We start from the raw sequence: 16,534 nt of genomic DNA, 5'->3' as shown, positions 1-16,534 counted from the left end.
TTAATAATAATAATAATAATAATAATAATAATAACAATAATAATAATAATAATGATAAAAACAATAATAATAATAATGATAAAAACAATAATAATATTAATAATAATGATAATAACAACAATATTCATAATAATAATAACAATATTAGTATTATTATTAACAACAACAACAATAATCATAATATTAATAATAATAATAACAATAATATTAACAACAACGATACTGATCATATTAATAATAACAATAATAATATTAGTAACAATAATAATAATACTTTATATGAATTCTGCTCCCTGCATAGCAGTGCTGTTGCTTTCAGGACCCTGGAGAGCTCCCTGCACGCGCGCTCCCGCGCATCCAGCACAGCCCCGGGGGCGCGCCTGCCAGGTGAAGCATGGAATGTAGCAGCATCAGACAAGGCAGAGAAAAAGGGGAAAGGGAGGTCTGAGCCCCCAGGGGACCCCCTGGCTGTGTCTGCTGCAGGTAAAGCTTATCTCAAACCTGGGAATGGGGGATAGGCTTGGGTAACCCTTCAGAGATGCTGAGCAAAAGTCAATGCATGGCACTCCAGCAGCAGAGGTGTTAAAGGAGGAGACTCCTGTCTCATGTATTCCCCTTGACCTTATCAAGATGCAATATCCGTGCAGAGGAGGAGGGCAAGAGACATGCATGTCTGATCAGGGAGGAGGTGCTTTACTCCTGGATGGTAAGCATTGAGAGAGCTGGGTTACATGGAATACTAGGAGATGATGGCATAGAGGGCAATGCACCCTTCTTCCCATATTGCACACAGCAGCCCCTTGCTGGACAGGCACTGACAAGTGAGTTTCTCCTATCCTAAGACCTGAGCTGCATTTTGCATGCTTTGCCCTTGTCATGCATGCTATTGTCTGTTATTGTCTGCACAAAAGGGGGGTGGGGAGGTATTGCACCTACACAGGGAGTGAATGGGACACTAACACACCTCTGTGCCCTCCTGCAGGTCTGCGCCTTGGCTTGGATGCCTTGCTGAAAGATGTGTCATGGAATGAGTGGAGCCAGGATAGCACTTCCATTTCTAGGTCAGCAGCAACAGACTGTCCTGGCATTGCTCCTCTGGGTTCAGCTTTCTCTCTGCTTCGGCCCTGTGCAGCTCTCAGTGGGTAAGTGAAGAATTCAACTTTTTTTTTTAATCTAAACTATGCAAAATTTTATGTTCCTGATCCCTTTGCTTCAGCACCTTGGCATGATTTACCTTGACGAATCTTATACGTACTTGTTTCTTTTTAGTGGCTTAGAAAGTATTTAGGTCAGTGGCAAGTGTTTCTAGACAGGTTCACTTTGTCACCTCTGGCTTTAGGGTGATGGAAGAATGAACTGATTTGGAATTATCATTTAGGATTGAGGGATTCATTTGGTGTTATATTAAAATCAACAAAAATGTATTGCTGCATACTGATCTTTAAATGTGGTGGCTGCATTAGTTTTCATTTTTTAATTCTAAGACTTTCTGTGGCTCCTGCTAGAAATCCAGCATGTCTTGTTATCAGTGTTACTGTCTATCCTCTGTGATCCCCCTGCTTCCTATCTAATATAGAATTCACATAGATTCACAATGGTGTATGAACGTTGTCATCCAAAGACAGTACAGATTCACCAGGTGAAGAATAAAAAAGCAGAAATGAATGCAGCCAACACAAGGACTGTTAAGTTGCAATACTTAGTGGTTTGTTTCTATAAAAGGGGATCACACATTCCCTCAAACATTCCCTCGTGGGATTTTTTTAGGTCCATGTGTTTCAATGGCAGTAATTAATTCCCACCAGAGAATGTCAGATTCCTGTTTTATAAATAGAGCCCTAGGGGAAAGTGGCATTCAAAGGCATTCACCAAAACATTCCCTGGTGGAGAATCTATTATTGCTATTGAAACACATGGACCTGGAAGTTCCTCCACCAAGGGATGTTTTAGTGAATGTCAGATTCACTGCTTTCTAAACAGACCCAGATGTGCATGAATACAAAGGATTCTCCGGAGGTTGCTGGGGGTTCCTTGAGGAATTTGCACCTCTCAGGTTTAAGTGACACCAATGATCTTTTTGGCTTTCTGTAGGGGTGACATTCTTCTTTGCAATCTTCCTATTGACCATTTGATTGATATACTGGGATCTGTAGATTTAGTAATTATAGCAGGGATTACTTGAAGACCTTATTATTATATTATATCATATTATATTTTATTAGTTATTTCAAAGGTCCCCCCATGTTAAAAATGTTGGGAAAGGCAGCTTTGAATCCATTTACATAGACAAGAGTTTTTATCATTATTTTACCATTTATTATATCTCCCATCTGGCCGGGTCACAAAATTATATTATAAGGTTTTAAGTTTGTAAGGTTTCATATATAGGAATGTTAGTGCTGTGCACCTTTTCTGTTCTGCGTTTATTGATTGAAGTATTTCATCCTTTCCTGGGGCTTTGTGTTGGCAGTACAACCAATTATATATAGTCCAGATAATATAAATAAATACAAATCCTTGTGTATAAATAGAAGAATACAGAAAGAATTAGGACACAGAACACTTCCTTTTTATTTGGAACTTACAAATATATACACAAACAAGGATAAGTTACTTTCTATGATATACAATACTGGAACTAACAAAACAATCAATAAAAGGCTGAGCCATTAATCATGAGCTCACATGCAATCATTTAACCCATCATTAGCCAAGGTTTCCTTGTCACAATGTATATATGTTATCACAGGAAAATATTCAGCTACCGAGAAAGAAGAAGATGAACGAGAACAATATAAACAACTTCAAGAATAAATGGGTACAGCCACAGGGCATCCCCTCTTTAGATTCTCAGTAATATATTAATATTATTAGGAATAAACAGATTTATATAGCGCCAACATAATACGCAGCGCTTTATATCACATTGAATATTAGAACATTTTCATTACAGCTCTGGTTAAGAATCTAGATCAAGTTATTATTATTAATAATATTATTCATAATAAACAGGATTTATATAGCGCCAACAAATTAGGCAGCGCTGTACACTAAATAGGGGTTGCAAATGACAGACGAATACAGACAGTGACACAGGAGGAGAAGACCCTGCCCAGAAGAGCTTACAATCTAAGTTTTAAAGAAATGTTTTTTGTCTATTAGATTAGTGTTTCTCAACCAGGTTTCCTCCGGAGAGTGCTGGGGTTTTCTGGAGCAATGAGCAGTTTGCACCTCTCAGCTCAGATTTTGTGACCCCAATGATCTTTTTGCCTACCTGTAAGGCTGACATTCTTCCCACTGGCCACCACACTAATGTACTGTGATCTGTGGATATATTAATTATGGAAGGGGGTCCATGAAGACCTGAAAATTATTTCTCCATGTAAATAAACATCTTCTAGTGGACATATGTTTATCTATCAACATTACTTTATGCAAAATATTCTTGACTTCCAATATTGAAAGTACAATGAAAGAGGGCTAGTTGTCTAAATGTTGTGCCTTACCCACCAGTAGGCAAAACCTTTTTTTTAATTTTTTTTAGCATTCTTTATTTCTTAAGTAAATGACATTGGCCCTGATTTATTAAAGCTTTCCAAGACTGGAGAAGATAGACTATCATGGGAGAACCTGGATCATCCACCAAACATGGAATGGTTCTGATCCAGAATTGAAAATATTTGCTTACTAATAGCAAATTATAGAAATCCATTCCAGGTGTCCTGGATCACCCATCTTCTCCAGACTTTTTTTATCTCCAGGAGATATTTGATAAATAAAGGAAGTTCCAATATTGCAGCAAAGAGTAATCTGAACATCAAATACATTAAAACATTTTAATTGGTTGGGGGGGGGGGTTACAAACACACATAAGACAAAGAAAAGGGAGGCTAATAAAGGACAAAGCAGGAACATTATGTTATTTTGTTAATGCACACATCATGCATTATTCATGTGAAAAACAAGAAAAAAGAGAAAAAAACCTAATAATGTAATGGGCTCCTAAACGTGTCCAGCCTAGAAAGCAAGATTAGAACTATAACCCAGGGAACTTTGATACTGTTTTTAGTAGAACCAAGTAGAAAAGAATCTCCCTTCAGTACCATGAATCCTTTCCTTTTAAGAACCGGTTGTGGAAAATGCAAAGAAGTGGAGCTTTGCTGATTGATGTGGATTTTCTTGCCATGATATTATTGGGACACAGCCAGCAAAATGCAGAAAATTCCATAATTTGATGGTTATGTGAAGAAACCCATATAGCTCAATCTATACCATAGCATTCCATTATAGAGCTGTTTGATAAATGGCAATATTTATGTTTTAGTCTGAATAATATTTCCTGAGGAAGCTTTATTAGCAGAATGCGTAGAAGAATGCATATCAATGAATACTTATTATATTTACTGCAAGAAAAGATATTTAGCAATGAATTGGAGTATTTTTGTTGGATTCTACAGTATTTTCTATATGGCAGTATTATCCCCAGAATTTTTTTAAGCTGGGGGAGATGAAGCTGTAGGTGGGTTGCTGCCCCAGTATTGTGTCCGGAATTTTCAGTAACCCCCCAAAAACAGCCGGGTGGTTACTGAAAAGTGCTGGGTGGTGTGCCCTTGTAAAAGCGTCTGGGGAGAACACTGGTAATATATAAATAAATAAAAAGTAACAATAAAGCAGAGTGAAATTTGCTGATGGGGGTGAGCTTTGGCAAGCATATGCAGCAAACTTGGCAAATGGTGCACAGTTACCTTGATTTGGGGTAATGGAGTGATGGCAGGTCCATGATCTTGTCACAGCTTCCTCCCCCAAAGCCGCCATCTTTACTGCCAACTCATGTGGTCCCCCAATCCTCTTTGGCTATCGGGCTGGTACTGTTTGGCGGGCACTACAATTCTCCTCTGCAAAATGGGCGGTCAATAGATACTGGTGACAATGTAACTTCTGCACGTGCAAAGGAGATACATTGGCCCTGATATATTAAAGCTCTCCAAGGCTGGAGAGGATACAGCTTCATCAGTGACTTTGGGTGATCCAGCAAACTTGGAATGGATTTACTAAAAGTCATTAGCTATTTGTGAGAATTTTTTTTCAATTCTGGACCAGATCCATTCCAGGTTTGCTGTATCCCTCAGGTTTTCTGATGAAAGTATATCCTCTCCAGCCTTGGAGAACTTTAATAAGTCAGGGCCATTGTCTCCGGCATCTAGGTCTGTTCCTGGCACCACCAAGAATAGAGCCGCATGATGCATGTGCTGTGTAGTTCAGGTAAAAATCCACCAGGAACCTGGGAGGAGACTTTGCACATCTCCCCTCTCCAACACTTCTACTTTGACTTTTTCTGTTTTGCCTTTACTTCCACTTTAAAAGGATGGCCTGATATTAGGTAATATACGGTAATAAAAACATTTGGATAAAACTGAGATTTTATTCTGCATTTTAAAATGTTTCAAATCATAAAAGAGTTCCTAAGACGTCTCCGAGACTTGAGATTACCCCGGAAATTACAGAGTTTACAACAATGCAATGAGTCAGACAAGGAAGGAGCTTAGCTGCGCCACTCAGGTCCAGACGTTCCAAAGAAACGCTTTGAATAGAATAAGAAAATCCGAGGGAAAGCAGCAATTTCATTAGATTCCGCAATGGCTGATAGAATCAATATCTGATCTGGAAATGCAAAAATTGGTGCACAGGCCAGATCTGAGCTGGTACAGGAATGAATTCATAGCCAAGAATGAGCCAAAGGCAATCATGCTGGAAAATTAATGGTTATGAATATTTAGCAAAATGCAATTAATGCAATGAAAATAGAAATCTTTGGGTTAATAGGATTTTATTAAGTATTAGTGATTTTGCAAGTATTAACCCTTTGCTTTTATATTTGTCAAATGCTTTTTATTGCACTGATGTCTTCTGCAGGGCTAATAGACTCCATTGTTATAATCTAAGATGATCCATACAATAATTCAATATTCCCATTTTAGTCATAAATTTGACTATGATGGGAGTATTGAATTACTATTTGGATCCTCTTAGATTATAACTATATAGTATATATATTCCCCCACCTACTAGATTGTAAGCTCCTCGGGCCAGGGTCCTCTCCTCCTCTTGTATCACTGTCTGTATTAGTCTGTCATTTGCAACCCCTATTTAATGTACAGTGCTGCGTAATATGTTGGAGCTATATAAATCTTGTTTATTATTAATAATAATAATAATAATAATAATAATAACAACAATAATAATAAAAAATATATATAATCTAAGATTGCCTATCTAATTATTTAATATCCCCAGTATAACCATACATCATGGTCTAAGGCAAATGTGAGCAATGCAAATTAACTGAGCAATATGATTTTATAATGTGGGAGGAAACTTAAACATAGGGAGAACGTACAAACTCCATGCAGGGAAGATTTGAACCTGGGACCCCAGTGCTTTCAAGCAGCCATGTGACGCACCAGGATTTACATAATTGTCCCATCCATGAGCCGGCATCTCAATCCAGGGGGTAGACGGTGACCCTGGATGGCGGGCAGTTACCTGAACATAGATTGTAGTGGATTTCTGTTGGATGATGGTATTGTCAGAGGGAGATCTCTGAGAGAGGTGATACATACCTGGAAGTGTTACACCTTCATGTTTCTACTTAATATGAATAATTTATCTGATTCCAAATCCTCCATATGGAGTTGTCCATGGAGAATTGGTAACTTAGCTTTATGCACAGGAGATATGCTCAGTGCTGATCTTCAGCATGAGAACCATTTATAAACGTTTGCCCCGGGTATATGATCTGTCTGGTCTGAGATAACTCATGAATCACCTGATGATCACATGACTTTTCCAAAATTGGCCAGGTGGGGTGATGGCACCACTTCATTGGTGGCATGGGGTGGGAGGTTTGGGTAACTCACAGCAGATCAAGCAAAGCATGTCCTCATTGTTCCTCATTGTTCTTCTTCTCATGGTGACCACAGCAATAGATGTGGCCCCCTCAGTTCCTAGTTCAGCCAAACTGCCACAGCCATTTATACTTTCTGCCCCCAAGGTTAGCTGTTTTACCCCTCTGACCCCAGTTGGCTGACCGATCTCCAAATGCATCACCTTTTGTCCTCTGGCTTTTGTAGCTGGCAGGTGGTGCACAAAATGACAACGCATGACTCCGCATTGTGTGCATGGAAAATAATATTGCAGTTCTGATTTTTTTATTTGGCAATGGCAGCCCATGTTGCTTTAATGTAACAAACATTCAATGCATTACATAACGCTTGTTAACATGCATGCTAAGTAAGTGAAAAATAAACATAAATAGCCCAATTAAAGCAGCTTTTGAATCTGCATGGAGTTTGTAGGTTCTCCCCGTGTTTGTGTGGGTTTCCTCTGGGTACTCTGGTTTCCTCCCACATCCCACAAACATGCAGCTAAGTTAATTGGCTTCCCCCTAAATTTGTCCTTGGATTGTGGTAATGACATATGACTATGGTAGGGACATTAGATTGTGAGCTCCTTTGAGGGACAGCTAGTGACATGACTATGGACTTTGTACACCTCTGCGTAATATGATGGTGCTATATAAATACTGTGTAATATTAATAATAATACAGAGCTGTCTCCTGCAGTACTTTTTTCCACCACTAGATGTCACTAGTCATGACAGCTAGGATCATTGATCCCTCTTTATTTGAGCCCAGACTGTCATGAACTCACTCCGTGGAGCAGCAACATTGACCTGAATAGCATTCGGGTTTCATTATGTGCAGCTACTTTGTCTAAGAGAAAGGACCACACACCAGCATATAATATCAGTAAAGAAGCCAGAAATGACAGTTGTACTTTTAAGTGGATGGAAACTGAATAGACTACTATCAAATAATTGTAATCTCAAATGTTATTTTAATATCTTTTATTTTGCAGCTTTTAATGAATAATCCCAAGTGATCATGCCATGAAGGTCAATGCCTTGCCCCTGTCTCCCTGTTGCACTCATTTGTTGTCACCCTGTCACCTACACATTGGTATAGACTAAGTGGTTGTGCCAAAACTCAATGCCCTGGTAAGTTTTACCAAGCCCGTCATCACCCAGCCCACCTTGTGCCATGGCATGCAGCTGCCACTTGAATGCATTAAACTGAAGTGGCTGCAAAGAAGCCAGAGAAAAAAACATCAGCTTGAAAATCCCACAACAGATGGGAAACATTATTTTCTACAAGTGAAAGCCATGACAATTGTTTAGAATATTTAGCAAACCAAAGTATTACAGTTCACACAGAAGCCAGATACAAGCGTTTATTCTCATTTTGCTCTGTAGGTTTGTCGGTGGTATAATGCAGCCGCTGTTCATTCAGTGGCCCTGATTTATTAAAGCTCTCCAAGGCTGGACCTGGAATGGGTCTGGTTCAGGAGTCAAAACATTTGCTAGCAAATAGCAAATGACTGCAGAAATCCATGCTTGGTTTGCTGGATCACCCAGGTTCACTGATGAAAGTGTATCCTCTCCTCGTTCTATATATGGTGACATGATGGCTCCCTTGAATTGATGAAATAGTGGCTGTGAATAGATGCGGTCTGAACTTTAGCCATAGCACATGGAACTAATCTGTGGACTGGCTTTAAGGGAAATGAGATTGATCCAACTTTATATGTGTGGAGGAATGAGATGATGTTGGAGCTGCATCTGTGTGCCATCCTGTTGTCCCTCTTTTTTTTCAAAAGAGAGAACTTCACCAGATTGTTTATTGGAAAATGTTGGACTTATTATGTCTTATAAAATTTGTTCCTGAAGAAACGATATCTGTTCCCGCGAAATGCGTCGAACTTTAACAATTGTTTTATTAAGACTATTATGAAAAGGGTTATTTTTTTTTCATTTGCTATGGCTTGCACAAAGATGGTGTGGGCCCTGAGAAGGGCCAAGGCGCAGAGTCTTAGCAGTAACCAGGTGTTCTCCAGAGCCTCTAGTGATGAGGATGTTGTGCTGCTGGATACCTCCAGGTTGCGGTCCTCGGGCACACCAGGGTGGTCAGGAAAATACAAGGTACCAAATCACTAGGCAGAAGAATTGTCAAGGAAGGCCAGGGTCAAGGCAGGCAACAAGCAAGAGAGGTCAGGTCACAAGCCAGGGTGCAAATACTAGGGATCCAAGAAATAGACACCAGTGACACAGGGGCAACTGTAGACACAGGGAACACAGGAGACACTGGAAGCTACAGGAGGCACAGGAATATCCACATACAGGATGAGAGAGGAACACTGAACCAGCACAGGAGAATAGGCTGGGAAGCACCAGACTGGGCAATAAGGGGTTAATACAGGAGCTGGACAAGAGAAACACTGATTTAAGCAACATGTGTAGAGGAAATGCTCAGCAGAGCTAAGGGGCTCAGCACTAGTGCACGAACGTTGATGTCTGAGCCAGCTAAATATCCAGTGATGATTAAGAGGCTATTTCCTGATTGTCCGTCAGGATGGGTGAAACTGATAAAGCTTGGAAAAGCAGGCACGCCCAGGGTCGGTACTGCCCGCATGTGTGGGAGAGAGGTGTCTGCGCTTTAGCAAAGAAGAGGTAAGTGTGACAGTCCTGTTGGTTGTTATTTGTAATTGCGTTGTCTTATTTTGTTATGTGGCAGCGGTGATATTGCCAGTTGGGGAAACAGGTTATTTGATGGTGACACAATGGCGTAATATTCATAAATGATGTCATCAGATGAGGAAGCGCAGGCACATTGTACTCTGCTCATCACACCGATGACTTCATCAGATCTGCACAATATTTAATTCATATGCAGCTCAGAATGTGAATAATCAGAGGAGGGGGAGACATCAGTCTGGGGTTTGTATGTTTTCATGTATTCTCTGGGAGATTTCATGTAACAGATTATGTCATGGAATAATGGTTTATGGAGCTGCTAATTGTAAAGCGGAATGTAGATAGTCGCTGTGGGTGAATCTCTGGGGGAATTGCTATGTTACAATATACTGGCTTATTGTAGAAGGCGGTTGGATAATGCAGAAGACAACCAGTTAGAATTCACTTTTCATTAATCAGACTTTGACTTTAATTGGTTGCTACAAGTTAATATGTTTCATGTATTGTGATTGGTGCTTGTGCTGCTTTTGGACAAAAGAAAAAAAAAATATTGTGTGTTTTATGTCTCAGTTTTCCATTTCTTCCTCCTGTTACCTGGTAAATAATTCCCCATAAATCTTGTACATAATTTGCATAGAACTGTGTATCCCTAATGCTTGTGGCTACAATTCATGCTCCATTCAGAATGTCTGCATTTGTAGCCACCCCATTGTGCTGTACAAAGCTGACACTACAAGTGTGACCCCTGCATTCATGATACACAATGCAAGGAATCATGGGACATGGGAGGAACATACAAACTCCATGCAGATAGCGTCCTGGCTGAGATTCTAACCTTGGACCCAGCATTGCAAAGGAAAGAGTGCCAACCACTGAGCATTGATGGGTATATGGCCACCTTAACCCACCTACCTTTGTGTCATGTTTCCTGAACTTGCATTCATTCACTTTCTCATAATTGTGATCAGACGTTCAATTCATCCAAAACTTTATATTGGTTAAATGATTGTGCATATGATTTAATTGCAGTTGTCAGATTTTGGGCAGAGTGTTGAAAATTGATTGGGCAAAGCATTGCTTTGTTAATTGGTAATGATTGTATGGCTGTCGTGGGCTCTATTTATAAAGTAGTGAATCTGACATTCACTGAAATCTTTTCTGGTGAAGAGTTTTCCAGGTCAGTGTGTTTCAATAGCAGTGACTGATTCTCCGCCATGTAATATTTCTAAGAATGTCAGATTCACTGCTTTATAAATAGAGCCCTTGATCGTTCACTTAGATATACCAATCATAATCCCGATTCATTCTTTATAAATAGAGCTCTTTGAGTTGATCAGAACAATCAAAGTAAATGATTGATTCATCTGAATCATGATTATAATATTGTTTAAAAAATGCCATTGGGAGAAACCCACATAGAGATCTATTAATAAAGCAGTGAATCTGACATTCACTGAAACAATTTCTGGTCAATGTGATTCAACAGCAGTGACTGATTCTCCACTATGGAATATTTCAGGGAATGTCAGATTCACTGCTTTATAGATAGATCCTTTTACGGCATAGATCAATTAGATATAACAATCATATTTCTGATTGAATGCAACATGGTGCGTCAAGTACTTGCGGATCCAATCATAAAGCAGTGAAAATGACATTCCCTTAAACATTTCCTGGGGGGAAATCAATTACTGCTATTGAAGCACGTGGACCTGGAAGATTCTCCACTAGGGAATGTCTTATTCCTTCTTTATAAATAGAGCCATTTAACATTTAAAGTAATTGATCTGAATCATTATTATAATACTGTTTAATGCCATTAAAATAAACTCACATATGGCTCTATTTATAAAGCAGTGAATCTGACACTTCCTGAAACATTCCCTGGTGGAGAAGAAATTACTGCCATTGCAGCACATAGACCTGCAGGATTCTCCACTGGGGAATGTCAGATTCACTGCTTTATAAATAGAGCCCTATGTGAGTTTATTTGAATGGCATTTTTAAAACAATATTATATTCATGATTCAGATCAATCCATGAATAATTTTGATTGTTCCCCCATAGTATACGCCTGGCATAATACTGGCAATGCACACATTGATCTGATCAAGCAGAGAATCAATAGATTGACTCATTGGATGGGCTGGAAAATCTATTTGGATTTGGGGTGCTGCAAGTTTGAGCGCTCAGCTGTTTTTGTAATTAGATTGAATAAAGATAATTGGATTAAAAGAAAACAGTATTTATCTTGCAGAGTTCAGGCAGAGGTCAGAGTGTCCCAGGGGTCTCGGAATTCAGCATCCTCTGCACTCATGGGGCCACTAATCGGAAGATCTGATTGGCTGTTGATGTGACTGTAACATTCCATAAAATAATGTAGCATTTCTTTCTGTATCCTTCATCTCTCTTCTGTATATTGGATACATTGGAATCTTCCCGATGTTCCTGTATCCAGCAGCTCCATGCAGCAAATTGATAACTGGCTGTGCAGGTGTTGCGTCCTGGTAATTAGCTTCTTTCCCGGCGTACGTGTTAATATTCATGCAAATGTTTCCATTGGAACGCCGCAGTGGCAGAGATGCCGCAACAGAGCGCTGCCAGAGTTGTGACCTAATGATGGAAACTGCCAATTTCTGCCGAGGTCGGTGGATCAGCGTATTTCAGAATGTGATTTTATTACTCCGGAAAATCAAACGGTGACTGCGCTGCCCCAAAATTCATCAATGCAATGAGCGATTGGGAAAATGGAACATGAGCCCCATCCAATCACTAGCATCAGTTAGGGATATAAAGCTACAAACATCTAATAAATCTCAACCTTATCAACATTCAATAACTTTCAGGTCTTCAGGGAACCCCGACTATAATTATAATATCCACAGATCACAGTATATTAGTGTGATGGTCAGTGGGAAGAATGTCTCTTACATTGCTGGCCATTGGGAAGAATGTCACCCTTACAGATAGCCAAAAAGATCATTGGGGTCACTTAAACTGACCTGAGAAATTGCCATTTGCCCCCTAGCGCCCTCTAGAGGAACCTAGGTTGAGAAACACTGCACTTGAAAATTGTTGCCAAAGATGAATGTTCATGATTGTCTCGGGCACTGTGGTCGACAGACACTGTGGAAAATCACTGGGATGACTGCTGTAAATTTCCCATAGGGGAGGACGCAGCATGGAGCTTCCAGCTCATCTCCTCTCCATATATAACTGAACAGCTTGGAGTGTACAGCCCTCATTTATTCTACTGTCACTGGAAACATTCACAAAAGATAATTACCAGCAAAGGAAATCTGATGTGTACATAGCTTTCGAATACCATGAACTTGATTTATCAAAGCTTTCCGAAACTGGAGAAGATTATTATTATTACTTAGACTATCATGCCGGAAACCTGGGTGATCCAGCAAACCTGAAATGGATCTTGTCCGGGATTTGTCAGCTAGTAGGAAATTATTATCAAGAAATCTATTCCAGGTTTTCTGGATCACACAGGTTCTCCCATAATAGTCTATCTCCTCCAGCTAAATCAGGCCCAATATATGAGATTGCCAGGTGCCCCTTTGTTATCATTACAAGCAACCATGTGAATGTATATTCATCTATGCATCAACTATACCTTGCAATGAATTTGAACATTCACAACATTTGAACATTATAAAGTTGGATCAAGTCCTTAGCACAGTGTGCGTGTGCCTTGGCTCTCATGTAAATCAGCAGCACATGGACAAATATAACAAATGGAAACATATAAAAGGTAAAATCTGAATTTCTGGAAGACAGCCAAATTCAAATTGAAATGCTTGTATCAGTTTTATCTGCCAAATGATTTCATAATCTGCCAGAAGCTACAGCTGGCTCAGTGACCTCATTTTTTTTTTCTACTTCAGTTATTCAATTTGGCTTGGTCATGTCCCCGCCCCCAGGTTGGGATTGGACAGTAAAGTAGAAGAAACCAAATATAAAGTTTTTCTATGTCTGTAGCTTCCTTATGAGCACATGTGCAAGCAGTAGAGTCTGATTGGCTCACAGTCTTGATCTTTTTGGGCCAGGGATTGTAAGAGGTTGTTAGGGAGATCTGTTTGGTGAATTACTTTTTAAAGCTGAACTCCAGGCAGACAAAAAATGCATCACTGAACGTATCAATATAACGGGTCTGATTTATTAAAGCTCTCCAAGGCTGGAGAGGATACACTTTCATCAGTAAAGCTGGGTGATCCAGTAAACCTGGAACAGATCTGGTCCAGGATTCAAAACATTTGATAGCAACTGACTTAGGAAATCTATTCCAGGTTTGCTGGGGAATTTTACCAGTTTCATGTATCTACCTGCAAATATAAAACCTGCAGGTACAAAACACCTTCCTTCAATATGGCTTTGCTTGATGCTGATATGACTTCTACAACCGGCGACCTCTACAGGAAATAATGACAGCTAAGATGTTTTTTTTTCCTATTTAAATATCACTTTCACTGCAAATACCTCTTTATCAAAGTAGTGTACCTGGCCTTAATAAGTGAATGGGTGAAGTAGACTAGCCCAATATAGTGATCGGTTGATTCATTCACATGAATGGAGCTGCAGATTACCACTTTGGGGTAATTACGGTACAGCAATCCAAGCACTGTGCAGAATCCGATCAATAATCAATAATGATCGCATGGTGAATAAAGAAGTGATTTCTTCTTTATAAATTGATCCCAAATAGTCATCGGCTGCATTTTCCTGTTGGATCATTTTTATTTCGTGCTTTGGAAAATTTGGCAGAAGGAACGGAAATACCCAAAGGTAGCGAGCAGCACCCAACGCTCCAAAGTGGGCAGCACCCTGAGCTCTAACTTTTACATAAATTCATTATTCATCGCAGATCTGATCACTTTGATAACCCCGGATTTATATAAAGCTGATCAGATTTTGTATGATGTCAATCAATGCTTTAATTGCTGTACCGTAATTACCCTAAAATAGTGATCCACAGCTCCATTTACATGAATGAAGCCACCGATCTCCATTTGGATGAATTCTACTCAACCTATTCACTCTTTATGATTGTTGTATTGTTGCAACCACATTCACTTGCATTGCAGTCACATACACCAAAGATAGTGATCGCTTCTAAAGTGATGAGTATTTGGGTGAAACACCACCATTGTGGTCTATTGCATTCACCCCAATGGAGATGAATGGTGCTTCTCCCATATACATTGGTGGTCAGATCATTATAAATGCAATGATGGTACAAAACCGCCATTACATAATATTGATCACCAGCTGATCCATGATCCGGTGATAGTTAATGAAAGCAAGAATCATGTCAGCTGATCACCAATTGGGTGAATGTAATATTGCTGTTATATTCGCAGAATTGGGGATACGTTGTTGCTTTATAAATTGGCCTCTTCTTGTTTTTAATAAGTGACCCGAGGCTGGTATTGCCCTCCATAGGGCTCTATTAGCCCATCATTCATTAAATTCAGAGTTTTTCTATTGATAAATTCCGGCTTCATCCATGCGGCCAGCGCTGATCATGTGACATCTGTATTATATAACTGGGTTCAGTGCAGGAAGGGACAGGGGAACGGATGAGCCCCCTGTACAGCCGTATTGTGACTGCACAGGTTTCTACCTATTAGAGGTAAAGCTGGGAAGAAGGTCAGCGGGGACACCTAATGAATGACAAAACTGCAGTCAAGCATGAACTTCAAGGCAGCGTTGCGTTTCAGGCCAGCGAGGATCACGGAGAAATGTGAAATCAAAAAGACAGCCTGGCCCAACTCTGCTGAACAGCACAGACTTAAAGGGGAACTCCGGCTGGAATATTGTTATGTGGATTGTTCTTGTAATGCTGTAGCCGTACAATGATACCGGTCTGTGCATTGGAACAATTCAATCGTTGCTGATAGAAGGACAACTGGACGAGTGTTCTCCTACCACAGAGATTATTGTTATGTGCTAAAGCTTTTCTCACATCAACCCTAACACTAACCCTAAATGCAATCCTAATACTAACATTTCCTCTAGATCCCCTGTAACCCTAACACTCTATGTAATACTAACACTAACCTTTCCTGTATTTCTGACATCAACCCTTCCTGTAACCCTTTATGTAACACTAATGCAATGCCCCCCTTTCCTGCAAAACCCCAACACTAATCCTTTTTTTGTAATCCTGACACTAACCCTCCCTGCAAACTAATTCCCCTTTTTGTAATTCCAATGCTAACCCTCCCTGTAACCCTAGCAAAACCCGTAACACTAGTAGTAACCTTTTTGTAATCTTCACACTAACCTTCATTGTAAGTCCAACTTGTAACCCCCAACACTAAACCTTCAAATAACCCCTAACTCAAATCTGCAATGTAATTCTCACATTAACCCCGCTTGTAACCCTAATAATACCCTTCGTGTTCAACACCAACCTTACCGCTTTGCAATCTTCACACTAACCTTTAATGTAACACTAACCCCCATGTAACCCTAACTGATATCCTCCCTGTAACCCTAAAACTAACCCGATGTAATCCTAACTGTAACCCTAACACCCCAATGTAACCCTAACTGTAATCCCCTCTGTAACCCCAACACTAACCCCCTGTAATCCTAACTGTAACCCTAACACTAACCACCATGTAACCCTAACTGATATCCTCCCTGTAACCCTAACTTTAACCCCCATGTAACCCTAACTGTACCCTAACGCCCCCATGTAACCCTAACTGTAATCCTCCCTGTAACCCCAACACTAACCCCCTTTAATTAACCCCCATGTAACCCTAACTGTACCCTAACGCCCCCATGTAACCCTAACTGTAATCCTCCCTGTAACCCCAACACTAACCCCCTTTAATCCTAACTGTAACCCTAACATTAACCCCCATGTAACCCTAACTGTACCCTAACGCCCCCATGTAACCCTAACTGTAATCCTCCCTGTAACCC

At 40.0% G+C, this 16,534-nt stretch overlaps 1 protein-coding gene across 5 annotated transcripts in view; it reads left to right on the top strand.

Annotated features, from left to right (window-relative positions):
• The first annotated feature begins 376 nt into the window (after window positions 1–376).
• SUSD4 (sushi domain containing 4) overlaps window positions 377–16,534 on the top strand; it is a 104,700-nt gene continuing 88,542 nt past the window's right edge. For 3 of the 5 annotated variants that reach the window (XM_072409902.1, XM_072409896.1, XM_072409901.1), the window contains exons 1-2: window positions 377–483; window positions 983–1,142. In XM_072409902.1, coding sequence (XP_072266003.1) covers window positions 1,016–1,142 — 127 coding nt within the window. In that variant the 5' untranslated portion in view covers window positions 377–483; window positions 983–1,015. The other 2 variants (XM_072409900.1, XM_072409899.1) reach the window with 2 other exon arrangements.

This window comes from Pyxicephalus adspersus, chromosome 4 (genome assembly GCF_032062135.1).
Source record: "Pyxicephalus adspersus chromosome 4, UCB_Pads_2.0, whole genome shotgun sequence".
Taxonomy (NCBI): Eukaryota; Metazoa; Chordata; class Amphibia; order Anura; family Pyxicephalidae; genus Pyxicephalus; species Pyxicephalus adspersus.
The sequence above is the reverse complement of the archived record's forward strand: the minus strand, read 5'-3'. Positions and strand labels throughout refer to the sequence as shown.